This window comes from Electrona antarctica (genome assembly GCF_951216825.1).
Source record: "Electrona antarctica genome assembly, chromosome: 23".
NCBI classification, from domain to species: Eukaryota; Metazoa; Chordata; class Actinopteri; order Myctophiformes; family Myctophidae; genus Electrona; species Electrona antarctica.
This window is the reverse complement of record NC_136804.1, coordinates 4,164,668-4,191,324: the sequence shown is the minus strand read 5'-3', so window position 1 is coordinate 4,191,324 and position 26,657 is coordinate 4,164,668. Positions and strand designations below refer to the sequence as shown.

At 41.0% G+C, this 26,657-nt stretch overlaps 1 protein-coding gene across 1 annotated transcript; it reads left to right on the top strand.

Annotated features, from left to right (window-relative positions):
• LOC306916508 (uncharacterized protein) lies at positions 1–25,736 on the top strand. Its single transcript, XM_079494397.1, has 14 exons — positions 1–56; positions 5,145–5,314; positions 5,421–5,555; positions 5,772–5,855; positions 6,417–6,494; positions 7,647–7,680; positions 7,982–8,020; positions 8,477–8,539; positions 9,050–9,165; positions 13,872–13,962; positions 14,951–15,028; positions 15,340–15,407; positions 17,261–17,333; positions 24,937–25,736. Exons 2-14 carry the CDS (start codon positions 5,165–5,167, stop codon positions 25,035–25,037), a joined length of 1,110 nt encoding a protein of 369 aa, XP_079350523.1. The 5' UTR covers positions 1–56; positions 5,145–5,164; the 3' UTR covers positions 25,038–25,736.
• The last annotated feature ends 921 nt before the right edge of the window (positions 25,737–26,657 follow it).

Here is a 26,657-nt window from a genome sequence, read left to right as displayed (position 1 = left end):
TGTGTCTTCTCTACTGCAGTTCAGCGAGCGAGCACACAATTCTTTCACTGACGTGAGTGAGTTAACCTTTATATTATTTATTCTTTATCTGGCTGTTCTCCTACGTTATTGTTTGACAAAAGTCACAAAGTTGTGGATCACTGTTTATTCTGTTCGTCGTTTGACAACATGCGAAGAGTTGTGTGGTCTAGTGTTGTCTGTTGTGTAATGCTGTGTTGTGATGTAGGGCGGCTACTTCAGTTGATGAACATTGTTTTAATCATGTTTACATAAATGATATCCAAGTTACGTTTGTTTAGAGTGTCTGTGTTTACAGACGTCATCGTTGTTTTGTACTATGTATGGCTGGCTACTTTTAATGGAAACGTAATCAAAGCTATATGGACCATGAGCTAGTCTAAGTATTAGTTGGCGGAAACTTGTACAACATTGTGTGTGATCCTTCATTACATTGTAGACCTGCTGCAATTCGCAACTGGCCCCTGTACAATCTGGATAACCCCTTCCCCCTTACTGTATGTTTCTTTTCCCTTTTTTACCTCCTTACATGATTTCCTGTTTTTGAGGGGTAGGCTAATAGCCCCTCCTAAATACAGGTTTAATTAATAGTTGGTGTTCATACATTGCCTGCCAAGTGTTGGCTCTGGTCTCACATGCATGGGTTACACATTTCAGATGAATTTGCACACACTCTTAGGCTATGCTGATCTGCTAACTGTGAATTTACAGTGGATTGTTTACCTGGTGGTATCTAATAGCAGGCCTATCAAATGTAGGCTTACATGTTTTTTTAGATGACCTGTTTAGACAGCTGCTGTACTCTCATTGGTTCTAAAACCTTTTCATATCAACAACCCCCAAATTAATGTATTTGGTGATCTAATTGAACACGCCCACATCGTTGTGAGCTTGTAGATCTGTCATTTTCCAATGTATAGGGTTAGGACTGCTTCAATGACTCCATTTCTGACATCACTTGTTGACAGACGATAGGATGAGGAATGTGATCGTGGCAGCATATTTTACATGGGGTCTTCAACGTTTTTCTGGCTAAAGATGAAGCAGGGACCCCCACTGCTATTGTATAAAACTTGTTTTCATAGATAATAGCTGATCTACAAGCTCACAACCAGCAGCACTGCGACACGTTGTGAGCGTCTATCTTTTTTTTTCTTCCAGCTAATGTTCACTGCAATGCAGAATAGGGATGCTATAGGGTTCAAGTTGTTAATGTAAAACAATAGCCTGCATCCTGCACCCTTAGACTCACTAAATTTAGATTGGACACAATCATGTGATGTCACCCTCCGGGAGTCCTGGGATGCAATGCTGTACTCACTGTAGGCCTACTCTAACGTTGTTGAAGTAGGACTGTCCCTGGGACCCATCTAAAAGACCACCAGGACCCCATTACATTTCTCTGTGCTCACTGAGGCTCCAGTTCCTTTGCAAGGTTTGCTGCAGTGGTCCGTCTCATCCCTCCATTGTCATGGAAGGGAGTGGGACAGCAGCCAAATCATCTCATTCTCCTTGGCATTGCTTCATGTTGCCCTGTCTTGACCCTGGGGTGGTTTCCTTTGTCCAAATATGTGTGCATTTGAACCTGGGCGCTTGTGCTAGTTTCCCCACATACCTGCATGCATGCCCCACGCAGTTATTATGTACAGTATGTATCCCTGTTATGCCTGTATATGGACTTTTTTTTCAAGCATGCCAAATGAGGCTTTTGTGCTGGTTCTGGACAACCGGAAAAGCAGAGTACCCGTTTCACCCATCTGTCTGTGTCCCTAGGCTGTTATGCCCATATATGGATATTTCTGTATGTGTCTGTACTAGAGAGGTGGCGGTGCCCGTTGGGCACTGGCCTACTTGGAATGATTGCATTTCTGCATTGTGTCTCTCTGTGTCCCTTTATTCCTATATATGGAGTTTTTTGTCAGGCATACCCAAATATGGAGTATGGAGGAAATATGAACAGGAAAGGCCCTGTCCAGAGCCCGGGCAGAGGCCTTTTGTGGCAGTTCTGGACAACCGTGGGTCTGTCTGACTCGACACCGGACACTGCATTCCCTGTGGGGTTGTGGAACGCGCGTGTCGAATTTGAAGTCAGTTCCTGAGTTACATGGATTACACACGGATTACAGCGGCGGCTGTGGCTCAGGAGGTAGAGCAGGTCGTCCAATGATCCATGGGTCGGCGGTTCGAATCCCGGCTCCTCCTGTCTACATGTCGAAGTGTCCTTGGGCAAGACACTGAACCCCAAATTGCCGATGTGCTGGTTGGTACCTTGCATGGCTTCCGCTGCAATCGGTGTATGAATGTGTGTGTGAATGGGTGAATGTAATGCACAATCTATGTAAAGTGCCTTGGATAAAGGCTCTATATAAATGCACCATTTACCATTTACCATTTACGTACACACGTACAGAGACTTGGTGCATTTAAGTCTCTGTACGTCTGTAAAATAAGTTGAACAAGCTTAATGCATTAAGCCATAATCATCTATTTATAGATGCTTATGGCTTAATGCATTATGCTTGTTGAATTTCTGTTTTATTATGTGAAGGAGGGAGCAATCTTCATTCACAACCCATGTCCAGATGTGATGCATGCTTGTAGATCATTATCAATTATTTTCAAATGATGTTGAAAGTTGAAACATGTTGACAAGTGTTTGGCACATCTTTTCAGTTGGGGTCGGGGTCAGTTTGAAACTACATATGAATTTGGGGGTTATTATGAGTGCAATTGCGATATCTAAATATTTAGAATAATTACATAGTTACATTCACGTTGGTTTATAATCAGTAGAATAATCAAGGTTACTATACCAACAATGCTGTATTTAATGTAAGGTGTCTCTGCTGTTGCATTAACCAGCTAACTCCAAAATGTTCATTTTTTCAGGAAATAAAAAATATACATTTTTCAGGGGAAAACAAATCAAAATTAAGCAATACTGCCTCATCAAAGTTGGGTATTTTTTTATATTGTCAGATTCTTGCATGAGAGGCGAGTGGGAGGGAAGTTCTTTAGCATACAGTTTTGAGGGTCCAATGGAGTTATTATTGTTAGGCTATTTATTTTTGTCAGAAGCACTTTTTAATACTTGGTTCAATATTTCTTTTTTTAACAAATGGAACCAAATAGACACATTGATAGATATGTTTGATGAAAACAAGTATTTTGTTAAAAGGTTAAAGTATAGTATATTGTTATAGTAATCATTGTTATAGTGTGTTTGTTCAGTAACAGAGCTCTTCATGTCTCCCCAGCTCTTTACTAAACAGAATATACATCTGGAGAGAGTACCCATTTATCAGCTTACAGTGTTTCAGTTCCAGATTTGTCTGCTTATTGCTTTGTGTCATCACTTCCAAATCCACTTGTTTAATATGCATCCTGTTTGAGTTCTCTCTCCTGATTGGTTTTGTATCCCGACATTCCAACCTGAAAATGTGTTTTTTTTTGTTTAATAAAGAGCCCCAGAGACAAGGAGACTTCTGTTACTGAACACACACTGAGAATATAGCTATTATTACACTACTTCATTATTACACTATTATATTACACTATTAACTATTGCACTATGCATTATGTTCTTACACTATTTGACAGGATATTGGCTCGATCTACAAACGTACAATCCGTCGTTGTGATTTGTAGATTGGCTATTTTTGTTTAACCAATTCTTACAAATTTGAGCATGTTTTAATTTGGTACAGTAAGTAGTTGTGATGCCAATACATTTGTACTTTTACTCAAGAGAAATGTAGATTTATGACATGCGTAGTACGAGTTATCACTAGAGATGTGTTTTAATGTAATCCATTCATGGAAACTCTCTTCCCTCATGTAACAATGGCCAGCCACCCACCTCTGAACCTCTTAGCTCAACCAGAAGAGGGCACTGTTGTTTAACCAGTTACTACTAAGACAATATCATAGCATACTTTTGGGGCAGTCTTGGACACCCAGGTGTGTCTATTTCAGGGCTGGACTCACTTGCTCTGGTTGCTTGTAAACCTTGGTTAGAACGAGCTTTGCAAGCATTGCTTGCATCATCTAACTAAGTGTCTGCAGTTCGATGTGAATAAAAAGTCAGTTTAGCTTTAGATGTAAAGCTGCCACCAACTTTTTTCCTTGCTTGCGCATGCGCATATTTAAATTTCTTTATTTGAGTCCACATCAATAAAATGCATTATCAAGGGCACACATGTTTTTCAGTTGCTTCTGATATCCCACACACTCGAAACTATAAATCTGCCAAAATTCAAATGAAATGGCAAATACAAAAAGTCAATTGAAATAAGAGAAATGCTTTTTCATTTATTAACGCATTTCTTGTGACGACAAATAAATCTAAAATGCAATAGCGTTTACATTTAATTTACAGATGTGCTCATTCTATGACACAATTGAAATTATAAATAAAAGATCATTTGATTTTAAATTTTCAAAAAATGCCCTGCTAATTAGTGGAAAATGAAAATGCGATGTGCTTTGCTTTTGCTTCATCTCCAAGTGTGCTCCTTCTATGACCGAATGAAAAAGCAAATCATATTGCACTTTTATTTTCAAATCGTACACACGCCAATTTGAAAATGAAAATGCAATGTTATTTTCTTTTTCATTCTGTCATAGAATGAGCACACCTGGAGATGAAATGTAAATGCTATTGAATTATATATTCTCTTAAATGCGTTCATTATCTGAAGGTTAAAAAGCATTTCTCTTATTTCATATACATTGTTTTTATATTGTCCACTAATTAGCAGGGCATTTTTTTTAAAAATTGAAAATCAAATCATCTTTTATTTATAATTCCAATTGTGTCATAGAATGAGCACATCTGTAGATTAAATGTAAATGCTATTGCATTTTATATTTATTTTTGTCTCAAGAAATGCGTTAATGACCTGAAAATAAAGACATTTGTCTTGTTTCAATTGACTTTTCGTATTTGCCATTCCATTTGAATTTTGGCAGCTTTATGTTCCATACACACGTGCATACAAATACAGTTTTCAATCCACATGGCCATATCGACAATACAAATATTACATCATATTACATCATTATTATACATCTTCATTTGAAATGTAATCTAGATTGACAAGACATGTTGTTCTCTTTTGCACCAGTATACATCAATAGCCTAGAGATGTTGGATCCCTGCCATCCAGTCAAGGTCTTAGAGGGCCTCAACAGGCTACGACTCAACTGTTCCTTGTGTGATGTGATTTTGAGCTGTGGGGGACAGGAGTTCCCCTGCCATCGAGCCTTACTAGCCTCATTTAGCACCTACTTTGAGGTAAATGCACAACATACATTGATCTGCTGCTGTTCAGGGAATGACCTTCATTTCTGACTTGGCTTCCACCTTAACCGAACTAACTTTACCTTTTCAACCTGCACAGGCTATGTTTAGATCTGTCCCGATGGAGTGCACACAGGAAAAGCTCCAAATCTGTGATATGGAACCTGAGGTGTTGGACACATTGTTGAACTACGCCTACACCTCGACAGTGTCCATCTCCTTGAAAAATGTGCAGGTAATGTATGATCTCTCTAGGTCGTCCTCAGACGAGCCTTCCATCGTCGCTTCCAGTCATCTCGGTTCTCCATACATCCGGCCAGCTCGTTGGTGCTTTGCGCTCCTGCATCTTTCTTGAGTACATCCATAAATCATATCATCATAAACCATATTCATTGTCTGTGTTTTTGTCCTGCATCTGTACTGCTTACACATAATGTTTTCTTTGATCTAGGCCCTGCTGGCAGCATCCACCTTGTTGGATGTCACAGATGTTCAAGAGGCCTGTTTTGACTACATGGAGCGTCACATGGAGAAGGTACCACGACTGAATTAATATTTAGACGATTTTTATAAACATGGCTAGTAGTTAACTTGTATTGCCATTCATATTCATTGACAGACAATTGCATCACATTGAAAAATTTAAAGCATCACTATGTAACTATATAGCATATTATGTCAGTTACATAATAAATTATAAAGTTACATTCAGGACGGGAACACCTTTTTGGTGTTTGATGCATTATGTTATACTTTAGCGCGGCTACGAGCTTGACGACACCGGCTGTTCATCTGGCTGCTGAACAAGGCTCATGTCTTGTTCAGCCAAACAACCAAATCCATGTTGAAATCATCTTAGAAATGCTGTTAAACATAGCTGTAAAACAAAACAAAAAACATTCTAACATTTGAGCCTGATGAATTGAAACCTGTTACCCATAGAAAGGTGTTACAGGAGACCTCGCAGAATACAGCCCAAGTCATACTTTGTTGAACAACGGTGTCATGCACGTACAGACTCACAATGTATTACGTATAATAATAATTTTAATGTATGGTTATAGTATGTTTGCATGTATGTTTTCCTTCTCTCAAGCACCCATGGGAAGTGGATCTTGACACTACTAGTAGTGAGGAGGACAGTGGTGGAGAAGAAGAAGAAGAAGAAAAAGAGGTATGGGATGATAAAAAGTAACCATAACCCTGGTGTTCCTATTTAACCACTAAACATTTTTTCAGCCTGACAATTATATTTTTTGTAATTTTCATAATGTTGCTGATGTCTGAGGTGGGTGGGTCTTTCAGTACCTTATGATGCGACAGTGACATCATAGAAGGTAGGTTTGTTTCCCTGCCCACATCCCCGTTTCTTTTTTGAGGGGCGCTAGCCCCTCCTATACACAGCTTTAATGTTTGTCTTTAGTTCAATGTTTGTTTTGTAAACGCCATTGACAATGAAGGGAAAATTTACGTCATAATGTGCCTCATTACGTCATATTGTCTCTTTATTGTTAATGGCGTTTAATGTTTGTTTTACATCACCATTACATCATACCTAATCAACATGAGTTAGACTTTAATATATTCGCGCCCCTGACTTCACACGGGTGTGATTTGTTTTTCCTACAGGCAGGTGTTTGGGTGAATTTCACCCGTGTTTAGTGCTAGTGTGACAGAGAACAATCCCATACACCCACAATGGACTATTTTTTGAGTGGTGCAAACCACTCCAACAACTGGTTGAGTGGTGCAAACCACTCCAACAACTGGCTTTGTTTTGAGTGGTGCAAACCACTCCAACAACTGGTTGAGTGGTGCAAACCACTCCAACAACTGGCTTTGTTAGTACCCGTGTGTGTGTGTTTGTGTACCTGTCCCTCAAAATAATGAGCATGGTTACTATGGTCACTGACATTACGTCAGACCACAGCTGATCAGGCTATATAAGACCTTGCACCACTCAGTTCACACGGGTGTGATTTTTTTCTTCTTCACTGGACCATTCTCTCATGTCCCAGGAATGGGTGGACCAAAGGAGAAGATCCCAGCTCCATTTATTTGTATGAATATTTTAGAAATAATGTGCTGTTTTTCAACAATTGAAACTCCATGAGATATATTTTTCGCTTTTTGTGAAAAGTCATAATGAGGGAGTACCTCCCTCAAGTTGCCATGTATTGTATTGCTGTACTTCAATATATTTTGATGAGATGAGATTTATTTTTTGCAACTGAATGGGTGGAAAGTGGAACTCTATATAATGCCTAAGTGGTTTACAATTGTATTACATTGTCTCTTAATCTCATTTGTCTATTATTCTTAAAAGCCGGAGAGTGAGGATGATGAAGACGATGATTCTGGTAAATAATGCTCTTCGTTGTTTGAAAACATGTATGAGAACTACTGGACCTCCTGCTTTTATGTGAATGGAGAACAGACTTTATTGTCATGACTTTACAACTTCGATCAGTTACACACTAGTATGAAAGTGATTTTGATTGAGGAAATCAACATTAATAGCCTTGACATCCTTATTTGGGTGGGTGACATCCTTATTTGGGTGTGTGATGTCACCTTTTCCATTGATGATGACAGTTAATGCAGGATCAGTGGGTTGGAATGTGGTCATATTGATGTACCTGTATGTGTTGTGGCTTTTAGACTCTGTGGTCAAGACCAAGGCGGAGGATGAGGAAGAAGGTGAGTAGTTGGACTAGCTTTGACAGAATAATATGCAAAACTCTAACTGACGTAAATAAGCCAGTGCTATATGTGAGTAAACTCCTGAGGTGCAAAGATACAGATTTAAACAGAGAAGGAAATATCCTGAGATCCTTATTTCCTGATGAATGGCCTGAATACTTTGTACTGTCTACCCCATCTGAATAGCTTATGTGAGCATAATAAATAATAGCAGAATGATACATTACTATCCAAAATAAATCAAGTCAGTTTCACATACAGACATGGGCTATTACCTATATTTTAGTCTCATGTTCCCCAGCCCAGCATGCTGAGTTTCATATGGTTACTGCTATGATCATAATGATGTTTTCAGATTTGTCAAAGTGCACTAATGATTTCATATTTCTTGATAATATTTGAGATGCACGATATTGAAATGATGACCGATATCCAATCTCTGATTATTTGCAGTGTCATATCGGCCGATATGGACAATGGAACAGTGCGAGGAAGAGCTCCAGCGACAGGGTTGGGGTATGTTATCCCGGGGGACTCCGGAGGCAGTTGCTGGGCACTGACAAATGCACTTTTTCTAAAGAACATACGCTTCCTATTTCCGCAAAGGCTTAATGGAACAATAACTTTCCTGACAACAAAATCCTGGGGAGTGTGGTTGCCTACAGTATATATAAGCAATATAATGTGATGTCACTGTATATTGTCCAAATGACTGCAAAAATGTGTAGTCCAGGAGCCGTGGGGGTAAACGTGGTTTCGTCAGATAACGATTTTTTTTTCTCAACTTGTAGCTTGGGTTCAACTTAAGAATGAACGGTGTCTTTGTGCACTTTGTGTGCATTTTTCGGACTATTTGATTTGATTGTCTTTTTTCTAAATGCTAATATAAAAAATTATCTCGGCAAGGAGAACAAACAGCTGTGATCATCGTTGCATAGGCAAAGTATGTGTGCGGTGCTAGCGTTTTTTGTTGTGCGGTTATGGAGGAAATTGTTAACCCTTTGTAACCCTCTCGTCTGCCTGCAGTGGACATAGACTCTATAGTCATAGAGAGTCACTACGAGAAACCCAAGAAGAAGAGAAGGACCAAGACTTCCAGTCTGCGACTAGAGAAGGAGAACAAGAATGTGAACATATGCCAGGTATGTACACACTACACATATACTTCATGAGGGTTCATTTAAAGGTCAGAGTGATAACATTTGTATGTACATGAATAATATAAACACAACTATATCCACAGAGCTTTTAAAATAAATGTTGCAGGATAAAAATGTTTTCACAAACAAAGATTAGCATTGTGAAATAATTTTAATATTTGTGTTGAGTCCAAAGTTATTGTTTTTGTTTATGTTGTAAGCTGATGGCTGCCATTATCCATGAGATTGCTATGGGTCCATTTGGTTACAACGGAGCTTATAAATTGGCTATAAAATGGCCTATAGGCAACCTTAGGCACCAGTGCCAACATTGGCACAAATAAGGAGGGTGATCACTGGCACACTGCGGCATAAGTGTATGAGAGAGCATTTTTGGTTTAAAATAAACTATTTAAAAAAATATATTCAAATATATGAAGTCACACACATGTATGTAAATGGTGCATTTATATAGCACCTTTATCCAAGGCGATTTACATGTGCATTACATTCACCCATTCACAAACACAACCATTCATACACCGATGAAAGAGGAAAAAACATGCAAGGATGCAACCTGCACATCGGGAGCAATAAGGACCTTTCTCTGCCCCACCCCTCTCCCATTTCTTTATATTGTGTTTAGGATCCAATATGGATGCAGCACCGGGGGGGGTGGGGCGGAGGTGAGCGGGTGGGGTCGACATATGCCCTTACTGGGCTGCATTCACACATTCAAGACACCTGTCTTGTGTTTGTCTTGTGTCTGTGTTTAATGGCCGCTCCAATGCATTTCCAATGGAGCCCATATGGTTTGACCAAACATTTTGTTTGATGGGGGGAGGGGGGCAGAACACATCCATCAAAGCTGTGTTCAGACACAAGTCAGGTGTCAGACACAAGGCAAGTGTCTTGAATGCAGCCCAGTAAGGGCATATGTCGACCCCGCCCGCTCACCTCCGCCCCACCCCCTCCTGGTGCTGGGGCCATCTTGGATCCTAAACACAATATAAACAAATGGGAGAGGGGTGGGGCAGAGAAAGGCCCTTATTAGGGGTTCAGTGTCTTGCTCAACGACACTTCAACACTAAGTCTGGGGGAGCCCGGGTTCGAACTGGGAACCTTGTGGAACCTTGTGGTTCCCATCCGGCCACCCTACCCCTCAGCACCTCTCTACCCCTGGCCCTGAGCCACCGCCGCCACCGCTATGTAAACTAGAAATGCACTCTGTCGAGGTGACCAACAGAGCGCGCAAGTACTGCTACTAACTATGTCTATTACAACTGCTGTTCTAATTCCTTTAGACCCGTTATTGACCTTATACCAACCTTGAAACGTACTGTACCTTAGTTACGTCACCATCACCGTCATTAAGGTCCACAGAATGAGAGGTCTGCTCTGCCGGAAACATTGCGGAAAAAAAGTTGGACATTTTTGTTTACCACACTAAAAACTGCGATGGCCGTCATCACAAATGTGATGAGGTAAGCACATTTGGGCAAGTGGCCAAGGAGTGTTTTTCGTGCAAAACTATTGCTTGGAATGGATTCAGAATCATAAACCCCCTAGTTGGACTGATTGATTGATTGAGATATTTATTAACAGTTTGCAGAATTACAGTACATTTCAAGCACAAACTCAATACAAAGACTGTTAACTGTGAGTGGACGACCCAATTAAGCATTACACTTGTTTACAAGAGGGTCCACCATGTTCAATTCATCAAAACATTTAGAGACGTACAAATAGACACTTCTATATAGTCAAAGAACAGAACAGGAATTCATCATAAAGGAGGTAAAAAGGGGCAGCGGTGGGGGGGATTCAGATTTTATGGGGGCCAGTTTCGAATTGCAGCCGTCCGTAGGTGCCCTTTGAGAGCGGTTTTGAAGGAGTCAAGGGATTCACATGTCTTAATGACTGTTGGTAGGGCGTTCCACATTTTGGTGGCATAGGAGCGAAAATAATTTAGTCCCTTGTTTGTGCCGAATCTGGGTTGTACATGGTTTGTTGCACTCCCTCTGGTGTTGTGGGTGTGGACTTCGTTAACATTAAGGAAGTATTTAGACAGGTACATGGGTATCTTGGTGGTGTATCGAATCTTGTGGACCAGACCCATTGCAAGATGCTGTACTCTGTCGTCGACCCTAAGCCATTCCAGCCTGTCAAAGTGGGCAGGGGTGAGGTGGGTTCGGGGGGTGAGGCCAAGTAGGAGCCTGACCAGTTTGTTTTGGGAGGTCTGGAGCCTTGTTTTAAGGGCCTTTGAGGTGCTGTGGTACCAAGAGGTGCATGCATAGTCAAAGAAACCTTGTACGAGGGCTCCTGTTAAGGTCTTCAAGGTGTTTTTGTTGACCAGTGAGGAGATCCTGTAAAGGAATCTTGTTCTTTGATTGACTTTTTTATTACGTTGGTGACTATTTTATCACCGGAAAGATTAGCTTCCAGGATGGAACCTAGGTAATTTCATCTTTTCGTGTGATAATATTGTCACCCACTCTAACCAAGAAGCCTGCATCTGCCTTGCTGAAATTACTATTTGATCCGAAGAGAATGGATTACGTTTTTCCCAGGTGTAAGGATAGTGTGTTATCAGCGAGCCAGGTGCAGATTCTACCGAGTTCAGAGCTGGACATTTTGTCTTATATTGGTTGTCTATGGTGGGGTATACAAAAATGGCCATAACTTTTTCCAGCAGAGCAGACCTCTCATTCTGTGGACCTTAATGACCAAATTAATAGAAAAAATACAAATAAAAAGTATGTCATGATATCACAGGTCCTCTCAAATTTCGGATGGCTGGCTCCCCGGTTATGACTATCCCTAAAATAAAAAATCACACCCGTGTGAACTGAGTGGTGTAAGGTTTTATATAGCATGATCAGCTCTGATCTGACGTAATGAAATCACACCTGGATGTGATTTCACAACTGGCTTTTTTTGTGCAGAGAAAATGACCACGGTTGCTACGGTCATCCAGTTCACCCGGGTGTGATTTAATTACGTCAGAAATTATTTTGAACATAGCAACCATGGTCATTTTTTTATGCACACAAAAGCCAGTTGTAGGAGTGGTTTACACCACTCAACAAAAACATGGCACGTAATTTAAAAATCACACCGTGTGAACTGAGTGGTGTAAGGTCTTATATAGCCTGATCAGCTGTGGTCTGACGTAATGTCTGACGTAATGAAATCACACCCGTGTGAACTGGGTGACCGTAGCAACCATGCTCATTTTTTACGCACAGACAGACTAACAAAGCCAGTGGAGTGGTTTACACCACTCAAAAAAGAAAAAGGTTGCAAACCCCTGGTATCTAGCCACTTCTTTTGGGATTATTTTCATGGACCTGGTTACTTATTTCAGACACAATCTGGCAACACTGCTCCTCAGTGGCTGCTGGCTTCGTCTATCCATAGAGATAAAACAACACTGCAGTTTTAACTCTGCCATAGATCAGTCTTTTCTGAACCTTTAAAAAAATGCTGTCAACCGTGCTTCTATTGTCTCCCAATGAAATGCTATCAAGCAAAGACCTATTGTCGTGCCGAAAGGTGAGTGCGCAAATCTATAACTTGCAGCCAAGACCACTGGCATATAATTAAGCCATAGATCGGTCTGTTTTTTTTAAAATTAAAAATTCTCCATATTCCTTGGGAAGCCTGCTTAATTTGTACATCGTACATGCTTCTATTGTTATCCAGTCACACAATATCAAGCAAAAACATAGCGTCGTATTGGACGATGTTTGCCACATCACGCACGGAAAGACAGCCCTAACTCCGCAGGTCCATTCCATCTGATCTGTGGCATTTCAAAGGCTTATTCCTTCATGAATCCAATGAAATATAATAATAATATAGCTGTTTTTTTTCCATAGAAACGGATGAAGAGAGTGTGTATGCAATCTCTTCCTCCTTGTCGGGATGCTTCCTCACTCTTAATTCTCAACAATGTCTGTGATAATATTACTATAATCACCATTTTATTATTAATGTACAGACCATTTTTTTAAAATTGAGTACCACAGACGAAAAACAGTCTAAGTCCAAATTTCAGACTGACCCCTCCACGAAAAGGCCTCGTTGTCCTGAACCCTTATCTATCATTTATATATTATGGATCAATAGTGTGGACTTAGACTGTTATTCGTCTGTGGTACTCAATTAATGTAGGTGGTTCCACAATTAAATAAATTCAATTTTATATTTTAACAATTTGTTATGTTGAATTATTAAAAAATCTAAAGGCTATCTTCCATTGAGACATTTGGATTGTGTCAAAGGTCATGTCTCACCTAGACACAGGATCTGTCACAAATTTTGACCTCATGTTCAAGATTAAATTTATCTGGCTGATGGGCAAGCAGCGGTTCAGGTACCTTGGCCGGTTGTCCGAGTCTGGCAGTGTGCCGCGGGTTCGACTCCCGATCCCGACGGCCTTTACTGCATGTCACTCCCCCATTTCCTGTCAGCCTACTGTCTGTCCCTCCTATAAAAAAATTAATAAAATAAAGGCGAAATTAAATGTATCCCCTAAGCAAGCTTTGCTAAAGAACAGGAAACCGAGTTAAAATCCAGGGTAGAAGAGGAAAGTTACAAAGTTACATGCAGCTTTAAGAGTTTGCAAACGCTAACACTGTCAGACGCCATAGCAGCATATTGTTGATATTGGTTTGATTCATTAATGTATGAATGGTTTCCTACAGGTGTGTGATGTCATGGTCCCGTTCGGTGGAGAAGAACACAATAGAGGCAAAAAACACAGGAAAAACCTCAGTAAGGCTGCTGCCACAGCAGGTAGGAACTCTCCCATTTCACCTGCATGACACACACTTCTGTATGCTGACAGTGAAACAAAGACTGCCGAAGCAGAAAACCTGCAACACTCCAATTTAGGGTGAATTATTGTAGGTGCAAGGCTCAAAGATACTCAATTAAAAGAAGGAATGCCAGCATTCATTGAATGTCCTTTTTCACATGTTCACATGTTCACAACGCTGAGGAAGGCCCATCTGGCCGAAATGTGTAGTTTGTGTACGTTGGCTCGTCAGAGGTAAATAAACATGTGAAAAAGGACACACACACACACACACACACACTCACAGCCATAAGGACTCTTTCTTTCTTTCTTTCTTTCTTTCTTTCACAACTTAAACCCAATTTTACAGTCCAGTTCTTTCTAGATTGGGGCCAAAGGTAGTAAAAGAAAAAAACCTTTATTTGGTAGAAATGTAAACAGTACAGAGTATAGTCAAACAACATTCATAATCATGACATTAAGAACAACAGAATTCACACCATCACCAAAAAAAAGACACGTACAGGTTGGGGGGAAAAGGGCATATAAAGACGTGGGGGGGTAGTCACTTGACTAAGGGAGGAGCGATCATTTCCTCTCCCTTTGGCTGAAAGGTGGATTTTCAGGCTTGTTTTAAAGGATGCCAGTGATTTGCATGTTTTGAGGGATTCCATTCCATGGGTGGCAGTGCTGTAGAAGGAGAATTTACCCATGTTTGTTTTGTAAGTGGGTGGTACCAGATTGTTGTTCTCGTTCCCTCTAGTATTGTAGTACATGCCCCAAAAAAGGCATGCGGGACCCCTCGGCCCCCCAAAAATGTGCTTCCCTTCATGCTTAACAGGTCCCGTCCACACGTCCTATGGAATCCAATCGACGGATGCATAGGCGCATCCTCAATGATATCAGACGAGAGAATAATATTCTGCATTTTTTCCTTTTTTTATTTTTGAGTGAGCCTCTAAGACTAAAAGGTTTTTATGTTCATAGGAGCTCGTAAAAGGAAGGCGAAATCCAAGAAGGCCAAGGAGGTCAAGTCTCATGGTGATTCTGATTCTTCTTCTGAAGGTAAGACTGGATGTAGGCGTCTCATTTAGTTAGAACTGAGATACAAGGCCCTATCTTGTGCGGAGCCTAATGCTATTAGGCTTTTTTTTCTTAATTTTCATTTAAATTATATAAAATCGATCTGCATTATGACGTGCGTGCGCGCGCGCATCTCCGGCTGCGTGTGCGCGCGTGCTAATCTCTGGCACCGTTATCCCGGCACACACACTCCCTGGATGCCAACGATTAACCTCTTTTTCCAGAACGGCCTGTTATAGCACCACCAGGAGGCCCCCTTTAAAAAAACACACTTTTTTATATTACTCCTCCAGATTCTGTCCAAAAATCCCGCAAAGAGAGAAGGACCAAGACTTCCAACTGGAAGGCGAACATATGCCAGGTATGTACACACTACAGAGAGCTTTTAAAAGAAATGTGGGATAAAAAAAATGTTTTCACACACAAAGATTAGCATTGTGAAATAATTTGAATATTTTTGTCGGGTCCGAAGTTATTGTTTTTGTTTACGTTGTAAGCTGATGGATGCCATTATCCATGTGCTTCCATTTTTGTTGGGAACCGTACTTTCCCCCCTAAAGGAACGCTTGGAGGCAGCTGCCACCAGTTTTGTTGACTAGCAATAAGACTAAAATACTTAAGATTTTGATATGTTGTTGATTAAGACTAGACTAAGACTAGACGATTTCAGATGAGTAAAATAGGACTAAAACTAAAGTGTGTGTTATTCAAAACACAAAATCAGAATTAGCTGTCAAAATTAACACTTGCTACCATATTGCAGCGTTACAAACTGCATTGCTGCCTTACAGAACAGATGTGAGTCAAGCAAGAAACCTCATGCAACAGAGGTGTTCATCTAGTGGCTGAAGGTTGTCTAGTGCATAACGCCACCACAGCTTTAAATGGAATGGCACCAGCAGTGCTGATTGCCATTCCAGTGCTGATTGCCATTCCAGTGCTGATTGCCATTCCAGTGCTGATTGCCATTGCAGCCAAGGAGCTCACCGCTCCTTGGCTGCAGGGCCAGATTAACACCTCTGAGGGCCCCTGGGCGCTGAAGCTGGAAGGGCCCCCCTACACATGCGCGTGTGTAAAATTTTGGGACAGTTTTATGCTATTATGTTGGCCTATTCCCGGTCGCCTACCCCGTCCCAGAGTGACAGTCAAGCACATTATTTTTATTTGACCCACATAGTAAACAAATGGGTGAGAGAATCCGCCAGTGTATTTCAGTGTTTTTACCTTTTTCTTTTGTCGAGCCACCTGGCGCGCTATGCATGCAGAATGAAAACAAAGCAATGCTGGATAGTGGACATCACAATGTCTTTTATTCCACCAGAATCACCTCTCCACCTGACCTCACACCTTGAACAGCCGGTCTAAACAGCGCCTATCCCCATGATGTTACACCACTGGCCCTGTCTCTAGTATCATCTCAATCACTGTTGATTTTGTCGACTAAAGTAACATGTCCATTGTATCCACATGTAGATTGGCCACGCAGCTAACTAAGTATAAATCAGATGTTGCGATGCCATCACAGCCTGCCAACATACATTCTAGTCTACTAAATCAACTGTAGATTTAGTTGACTAAGGCCACTTTTACATCGCAACGGATCCAGAGAAAACGACAAAGTCCTGTTCCGTTCTCACATTTTATTCAGCCTTTACAATAAATGGAATAGTATTCAAATGACTATGTCCCGTCTCGTCCATACTTTACTGTGTCTTAACAGTATTATCCTACAAACATAATTCACCTGGATAACAACAATTTGCTGTATAACATTTTCACTCTTCCAACCCAAGGGTACTTGAAATCTCTTCCCCCCCCTGCATCCCCCTGAGCAATGGGTTGGGACTTCTGGGTCTAAAACATTTATATTGCAGTCAATGTATAGAAAATGTTTCATTATGTTGTATTTTGTCTCCCTGCTCTTCTATTGAGACATTTGGATCGTGTCAAAGGTCATGTCTCACCCAGACACAGGATCTGACACACATTTTGACCCCATGTCAGAGATTATATGTATCCCCTGAGCAAGCGTTGCTAAAGAACTTTGCACAGGAAACCGGGTTAAAATCCAGGGTAGAAGAGGAAAGTTACAAAGTTACATGCAGCTTTAAGAGTTTGCAAACGCTAACTCGAATGCACTGTCAGAGACGCCATAGCAGCATATTGTTGATATTGGTTTGATTAATGAATGTATGAATGGTTTCACTCCTACAGGTGTGTGATGTCATGGTCCCGTTCGGTGGAGAAGAGGAACACAATAGAGGCAAAAAACACAGGGAAAACCTCAGTAAGGAACTCTCTCATTTCACCTGCATGACACACACTTCTGTGCTGACTGCCGAAGCAGAAAACCTGCAACACTCCAATTTAGGGTGAATTATTGTAGGTGCAAGGCTCAAAGATACTCAATTAAAAGAAGGAATGCCAGCATTCATTGAATGTCCTTTTTCACATGTTCACAACGCTGAGGAAGGTTCAAGGTTTTTATTAATGTCCCAGAAGGGCAATTGTGTTTACAGCAACAGTAGTGGTTTCTGACATACAAATACAAAACAATACAGGACAACAACAGACAAGAGACACCATAGCATAACCGGAGGTCTGGTCGCATCTAGTGTAGGTAGGAGAATAAGAGATAAGAAAGCAAAAAAAGTGCTTAAGATATAATATATAAAGTGCTGCATAAAGTGCATCTTTCAGCATCATCATCATCACACCACATGACCACTGGCAGCATTGACTGCACGGATCGAGGCAGGGACAAAGGAGTGCTTATATCTGTTGTTTTTTACAACGGGGGCCCCCAGACGACGGCCCGATGGCAACAGCGTGTACTCTGACTCGAGTGGGTGGGCATTATCCTGCCTAATGGCCCTGGCCTTCATGAGCAGCTGTCTATTGTAAAAAGGATCGAGGCTCCAACTGAATGCCAGTAATTTTGGAGGCAGTTTTCACAATAAAATATTTTTTCTCTTTAATGGCGAGGTTGCCATACCAACAGATGATAGAGAAGGAGATAATAGAATGTACATAGGCACTGTAAAACAGTTTAATCAGGTCTCTGTCGACATTAAACCTGGCTAGTTTCCTTAGGCAAAAAAGGCGTTGCTGGCCCTTTTTACACAGCATGTCGGTGTTTATATCGAATTTCAGTTTGCTGTCAATGATCGTACCCAGGTATTTATAGCTGGGCACGATTTCCACTGGCTGGCCACAGATATCGGTGTTCTGGGTGGGATGGGGACCACGTCTGAAATCAATACAGAGCTCTTTTGTTTTTGAGATGTTTAATTCAAGGAACGCATCATTGCAACAGGACAAGAAGTCCTCTGTGACCTGGCCATGCCCAACCTTGTCATTGTCGAGAAGGCTAACAATGACTGAGTCGTCCGCGTACTTTATGATAAAGTGGTTGTCGTGATTACTGCGACAGTCATCAGTGTATAAAATAAACAGAAATGCAGAAAGAACACAGCCCTGTGGCGAACCAGTGGAGGTGGGCAAAAGGCTAGACACTGTGTCATTCACCCTTACACATTGAGATCTGTTGGTTAGAAAGTCGAGGATCCAACCTACCAGACATGGGTCCACACTGAAGGTGTTCATTAATTTCTCAACCAGAACATGGGGCTGGATCGTGTTGAACGCAGAGGAGAAATCAATAAAAAGTAACCTGGCATGCTTTTTACTGCCCTCAAGATGCTTGAAAACTAGGTTGAGAAGAGTGGCTGTTGCGTCCTGGACGCATCTGCCTTCCCTATAAGCAAACTGAAAAGGGTCAAGAAGGCTCTTAGTTTTAGCCACAAGCTCTGACTTGACGAGCCTCTCAAACTGTTTCATGACCAGGGAAGTAAGAGCCACGGGTCTGAAATCGTTGAGTATTTTAGGATTGCTGCTCTTGGCTATGGGTACAACGGTGGACCGTTTCCAAAGGGAGGGTACTCTCTGCTGGCTAAGAGATAATTTAAAGATAGAATTAAAAATAGGACCTAATTGTTCAGCACAGGTATTTAGAAGGCGACCACCAATGTGGTCCGGGCCTGAACCTTTACGAGGGTTGCATTTTTTGAAAGTTAATTACATCCTGCTCATCAAAGAAAGAACTGGAGGGGGGGGCAGACAGAAGTCTATTTCTGATCTCCGAGTGGTTTTCACTAAAGTTGTGAGTATCAAATCTGACATCTACATTTACATGCAGACATTCATTCGGAATGAATGGATTCATTCCAGTCATCAGAATAAAAATGCTCATGTAAACACCTCAATTGGAATAGAATATCCCATTCCGAATGAATTTTCATTCCGGTCTGGAGGGGTGGTATATACCGTTTGAATCGGTATAGATCACCATATAAACACTTTATTCCGAATGCTACTGGGAGTTTAGAATACATGTATTATTTTACACATGTCTGCCCTTAGTAGACTATAGTGCTTTATGCCCATGTCCATGCAGGGATGGCCATTTGGAGACATTTTATGTGCGCAGAAATGTGCTATTTTACCCATTAGAAAAATACAAATACACCAATTTTTTTCCCCATAATAAAATGCGCTATTTACGTAAAAACCCATCGGCGAATTACAGTGCCATTGCCAATTGCAGTGTATGGGTGCTGTGTTTTTTAGTTCTGGGTTGTTTTGGGTGGAGGACGCGTAAAAATATATTTTTATTTTATTTTATCAGATAATAGCTGTTAGTGTTTGTCGGTTATTCATTTCTTAAGGGATAACGGTTATGGGTTGGCCATCTCTATAGTCCAAAGTTATATTCCGAATGAATGCTTTGGTCATGTAAACAATTGAGGAATAGGAATACTTGTAAACAGTTGGGTATGAATCTCTGTTCGGAATGAATTCATTCTGAATACATTTTGTGCATGTAACTGAGGCCATTGAGGTTCTGAGCCAGTTGCTGGTCACAGTTGTGATTGGCTAGTATAACCTTTTTCCTGCCGTTTACTTTCAGCCCTGTTATGGTTTTCATACCATCCCAGGCCGAGCCTAGGTTATTTGCTCTAAGTTGGCCTTCGATTGTTTTCCTTGTGTGTGTGCACACACACACACACACACACACACACACACGAATTGTTGATTTAGAACTTTAGACATTCAATATTCGTATTTATTTCTTTCACAACTTAAACCCAATTTTACTTAATTTGTAACAACATGGTAGTCCAGTTCTTTCTAGATTGGGGCCAAAGGTAGTAAAATAAAAAAACCTTTAGGCCTATTTGGCAGAAATGTAAACAGTACAGAGTATAGTCAAACAACATTCATAATCATGACATTAAGAATAACAGAATTCAAACCATCACCAAAAAAAAGACGCGTACAGGTTGGGGGGGAAAAGGGCTTATAAAGACGTGGGTGGGTAGTCGCTTGACTAAGGGAGGAGCGATCATTTCCTCTCCCTTTGGCTGAAAGGTCGATTTTCAGGCTTGTTTTAAAGGATGCCAGTGATTTGCATTTTTTGAGGGAAGGTCAGGGCATTCCATGGGTGGCAGTGCTGCAGAAGGAGAATTTACCCATGTTTGTTTTGTAAGTGGGTGGTACCAGATTGTTGTTCTAGCTCCCTCTAGTATTGTAGTACATGCCCCCAAAAAGGCATGCGGGACCCCTCGGCCCCCAAAACATGTGCTTCTGCTTTGGTTGTTCTCATGCCAATACCCAAAGTCTGGCATCATGTCTGGATTATATATTTTCGGCTACGAGGTTTGGTGTAGAGGGACAAGTATAGCAGACCAGTTTAATGAAAGTAACGGTTAAATTGCTAAATGTCATCTGTTACGACCTTATATGGAGTCTAGAGGCCTAAGGAGTAACACATATAGCTAGCAAGGAACCAAACCAGAGTAACCAAATAATAATTCACATTTATTGTAAATAATGGATCTTTACAGTAGGGAGAGCATAATCTTCAGGGTGGCCAAAGCCAACACAACAAACAAAAGCCCCGCCCTACCTGAAAAGGAAATCCTAAAACTACACCAAACAAATTACAGGTCTATGCTCCCTGACTAAATAAAAACAGAGACAAAAGAAAATGGCAGCACACCCTTACCAGCTTCCCTTTTGATTTGGATTGAAACTCAAGAAATGTTTTGACATACTGCAATTGATTTCTTAACTACAACATATCTTAGCTATTGTCTGTACTTTAAGCACACAGTAAGTAAAGTTACCTCATTAAGCACACAGCAGAATATGGCAAGGACACAGCCTACAGACTCAACAGGAATGAAATGCTAGCTACACAAAGGTTTCAGCACATGGAGGTGACGGATGGCAAATGGGCTGAAGTGGTGTTCATCACAGGTTTATATAATGACTGGGAATGATGAGATGAGGCCCAGGTGTGCCTCCAAACAAGCCACTCCTCCAATCTTCACTCCACCCTCCAAACACCATGTAGGGCACATAAATCACAAAAATCACTCAGGAGAGTTAACACACAATATGAGGCCACATAGGGCCGTAACATCATCTATCTAGATTGCTAGATAGATGAAATCTTTTCATTTCTGGCCTTTTGGAGGGGGGGGGGGATCTTACATCTGGTACAAGCTTAGACCCGCCACATGTGCATGCACGCATAGTGTTGGTGTTCTAGGCAAAACAAGGTATTTATTAAATTATAAGTCACTGCTCACATTATACAATACGCTAATATTACCATATCTATCTTATTGTGTGGGGGTCTGGGGAAAGGAAACCTCCAGCCACTTGTCATAATACAAAAGAGAGCCATAAGAATAGTGCATAAGGTAGGGTATTATGATCATACAAACAAACTGTTTTTAAAGGTCTAATACATTGAAGTGTATTGATTTAGTTGAACTTAAAACAGCTCTTATCATTTATAAAGTAAGAAATAGACTAATTCCCAAGACTATCTTGTCGTATTTCAAGGATAGGGAAGGGGGGTATGAGTTGAGAGGAGACTTAAATTTCCAACAACCCAGTGCCAAGACCACTCGGAAGAGTATGTGTATCTCTGTCCGAGGGGTTAAGATCTGGAATGGCCTACCAGAGGAAGTCAAACACAGTAGTAACTTTTCCAAATTCAAAAAATTGCTCAAGCGAATCCTTTTGGCCAAATACAGCATACTATAGTGACGGCCACACAGCCACGGTCACGGCCACACAGCCAACTCAAGGTACGGCCACGGAGCCGACTTGGGGACCCAACGCAGCTCCTCCAAGGAAAACAAACAAATTAACGGAGCTGAACGTGAATCCCCCCCACCGCCCACCCCCTTTTTTTCCCCTCACTGTATATGTTTCTTTTCCCTTTTTACCTCCTTTATGATGAATTCCTGTTCTGTCTATAGAAGTGTCTATTTGTACGTCTCTAAATGTTTTGATGATTTGAACATGGTGGACCCTATTGGAAACAAGTGTAATGCTTAATTGGGTCGTCCACTCAGTTAATCCTTTGTATTGAGTTTGTGCTTGAAATGTACTGTAATTCTGCAAACTGTTAATAAATTCTTCAATCAATCAATCAAATTACGTATATTGTGGATGTTGACGTTATTGTATAATCAACTGATACATTTTGTACAGGTATTGATGGTGATGGTAGTATTGATAGTCATTAGTGCTGTCATTAATAATTAATTTATATTATTGTAATTGTTAACATTAAAAATGTGAACAAAATGACATTACTCAGCAACAACATAAATGATAATGATTATTGGTAATGAGGGTAATGTGATAAGGATAAGGATAATAACAACTAGAAAAGGATCGCTGCAAGCAGCGATAAGGCCGGACCAAGCAGGAAGGCAATAAGAATAATATGCACAAGAAACATGGAAGACTAAACTTGAGAAAAAGACCATGGAATTGTGACAGGGTCGGTTTTTTATAGTGGGGGGGCAGGTACAGGTTCTTGAAGACTCATACACAGAGTTGGCAGTGCCCAGATTTGAACCCATGACTTTGTGTTGCAAAGGCAAGAGCTCTACCTACCGAGCTAACAAGCAAAATCATTCAGTGTTTTTGTAGCAAGTTGCACAAGGATAACTAATGATAAAGGTGGGTATAAAGATTTATGAATTGACTGTGTATAAACCAGAAAATATACCAGATTCGGATGAGGAGCTCAATGAGTGAAAACCAATGAAATGAGTCTGAAACAGGGATTAAAGGTTAACTGAAAAATGATTAAACTTCAGAGAAAATAAACAGCTTTGAACATTCATGAAAAACAAACAAATGGGGCCCACTTTAAGTTGTTGACTTGAAAAGTCCCAGTTCAGTTCCTATTCAGTTCAGGGAAAGCAGTCTCTTTCTCCAATTTGGAGAACCAGATTACCACATTTGTGGGTGAAGGGGGGTTCAGAGTTCCGGGTCGGCTCGCCAGGTCTGGGTACCATCCGGTACCAGAACCATCCATGCAAGGGAATCCTTTCAGGACACAAAAAACCTGAACTGAAAGGCCAGGTGTCCAAATCAGTCTGTTTCAAAATCACTGTTGTAGACATCAAATAATCTATCAAGTCATGAGTAAAGAACCTGATTTGATCAGGATCAAGTTCTTTATACATGTTTCTCACTAAACAAATCAGTTTCATTGTTACGGCCCTTTAAACTTGGCTCAACCAAGGGCTAATATAAAAGGACACAAAGTCAGATCAAAAGTTTACAAAGATATTACACATTTATTTAAAATCCTGCATTGCAAAACAGGGACTGATTGACAAGAATACATACGACCAGCCCATCTGAAACTTAACTAATAACAGCAACAAAAAGGGAACACAACTGTTCAGTTTGGGTGTTTGGGAGACAATGAGCTGCTGGCCACAGGTCCACTTATATAGCCTGCAACTAATCAAGAACAGCTGACTAAGGGTGTGGCAGCCAATCTCAGGTGATTGACAGGTGAGGCACTTTAGACCAGCAGAGGTCAGCAAAGCCACAGGCACTACAACAGAACTAAGTAAAGACACAATTTCACAAAATGGCAATTTTCATTGGCTCATAAAACCTTAATTTTTTCACTTAAAAAAACGTACTATACTTTCCCATGTCCGTATAGGTCCAAAGTTCATGTGTAGAAGTTTTCGTGCATTTTGATCAAAGATCCTGGGAGGAGATGCATTTGAATTGATTTTCATATAATTCAAAATGGCGGGTGATCTAGAGGTCAGAGGTCAAAAGTAACAGCGCGGAACTTGTTCGGCATGAGGAGACGCATATGTGTGTCGAGGTTTCATTGCCGACGGTCAAACGGTTCATGAGCTATGCCTGGTCATGCAATATGACCAGTTTGCATTTTCAATATAGCGCCACCCTTTGGCCAATGGTTGTGGGCTTCGCATCCTCACCGTTTGGCATGGCCCTCTACCATATCTCCAAATTTCGCGAAAACCGACTGCACGGTTCAGCCAGAACTGCTACTTTTGGCGGAAGAAAAGAAATTTCAAAAAAGGACCAAGTTCTTTCAGAACTGCTTGGTCCTTTAATAATGTGTAATCTAATGGTTATATAGTGCTATGTAACTAATATGGTTCCTGGTGGATCTCTACGGTGACACTGGGGGGGGGGGGGGGGGGGGGGGTTGTAGGGTGGAATTCTCGTATCTGACTTTTGTTTTGTGAATCTGTTAATGTTAATGTAATGAGTATTACGAATCATGTTCTGTTGTAAGTAGGATAGGCATTTAAAAGCTTTTAGCTTCTGCCTACTCCTTTTGATCATCTTCATGTTTTGTTTTGTTTTTGTAACTGCTTCCATTCATTGTCTTTAAATATTGCATCTGAAACTGAAGGATGATCAAATAAACTAAACTAAACTAAACGCATGTGTTTTTGTCATGCGCTGAATGGACGAAATGGTTGTTAACCCGTTGTAACCCTCTCGTCTGCCTGCAGCGAACAGAGAGAGTCACAAGGAACCCGAGGAGGGACGCAAGAAGAGGAAGATTCCTCCACCCGCCAGACCCTCATCCACCAAGAAGAGACGGCAGAAATAAATGTCTCGCACTCACTCACTCACTCACTCACACACACACACACACACACACACACACACACACACACACACACACACACACACACACACACACACACACACACTGTCAAGCATGGCAGATTTGACCCCTCCTTTCTTCTCCCAGCCATTTGTTTTTTCACTCGTATTACACACCATGCATGCGCACACACGCAAGCAAATTAAAAATATATACATATATTAAGTAACTGTTTAATTAATAGAAAAATAACACTTTACACCTTATTCGGCCTTTCTCTCAATTTATTTTTTTGGTAGATTCATTCTAAAATAAATGCTGTTTTTTGTTGGCCATGACCGATTACGGAGTTTATAGTTAGAGATATTCAAAGTCCAGCTGCCGTCCAGCCTCTCCCACCCCTCACTGGGGAAACTTCCGGGAGGAAAACAGAAAAGGGGTGACTTGTCCTGTTACCCTCAGAGTTACTACAGGGGGTCCACCAAATATGTGTTATTTTGACTTTGTATGTATAATAACTTCAACCCTAGCTTCCCAATTGTGAGGGGAGCATTTGCCATCTAAGACATTGTTTAAGTAATAGAGATAGAAAAAGAAGACTTTACACCTTCTTATTCCTCCTTTTTGTTTGTTCCGAGTAGATGGACTTCATTCTTGAAGAAAACAAATCCTGTTTTTGTAATAAAAATGTAAAGTGTTGTAGACTACTCTTTGGGAATGTTTTGATTGATGTTGTCTTCATAGTCCTTTGTGGTGAACAACACATTTGGGAAATGTTGTCAAGCTATCAGTGGGGCAAAGTTTTTTTTTTTTTTTACTTAATAGTATCAATTTTAAGTAATAGTATCAATACTGTATTGTAGATATACTCACTGTTACACAAGTAGAAGTACCATATTGAAAATGTACTTGAGTAAACAAAATATAATGTAGCCTACTTTAACCTACAAATGCCTTCTAAGGCCTCTTTCAGACGGCAACGGCAAAGTCCTGTTGCGTTCTTATTTTTTATTGACCCTTTACACGAGAACGCACACTTTATGAAAACTGCTTTCTACTAAGCACTGAGTAACACACAGGCTGACAGGCAGCACAGAGTCATGGAGGCAGCGCACGCCATGGGATGGTTATATCTTTGAGTGGTGCAACCACTCCCTTACGGAGCTATGTGTGTGCGTGGGTGGCTGGGTGGGTGCCTGGCTGGGTATGAGCACGAAAACAGCATGGCTGTTGTTCACCACCTGTCCTAACCTAATACACACGCACATATTAACTGTATGATTTTGGGTGTGCCAGTACAGTACGGTAACTCATTTCTCAACCGTTTCGGACACGGGGCGGCTCGCCGGAATCGGGCCGGCACCCTGGGTGCGTTCCTATGGGTCAGTACAGTGACAGTACAGTACAGTAGAGGGTACAGTAGAGGGACCCCCACACGGTAACTGTCATTTCTCAACCGTTTCGGACGCGGGCGGCTTGCCGGAATCGGGCCGGCAAGGTCTGCCTTGGTCTGGAACTGCCTGGGTCACACCCCGAAGACTCTCGTCTAAAATAAACAATACTTTATTTTGCCGATTTCTATGAACACCGTTCTCGTGTAAAGGGGGTGTAGTCCAGGATCAC

Coding starts and splice junctions, on each gene's coding strand:
- LOC306916508 (XM_079494397.1), top strand. CDS start 5,165: ATGTTGGATCCCTGCCATCCAGTCAAGGTCTTAGAGGGCCTCAACAGG. Junction 9,166..13,871: donor AGAATGTGAACATATGCCAG/GTATGTACACAC, acceptor GGTTTCCTACAG/GTGTGTGATGTCATGGTCCC. Junction 13,963..14,950: donor TAAGGCTGCTGCCACAGCAG/GTAGGAACTCTC, acceptor TTATGTTCATAG/GAGCTCGTAAAAGGAAGGCG.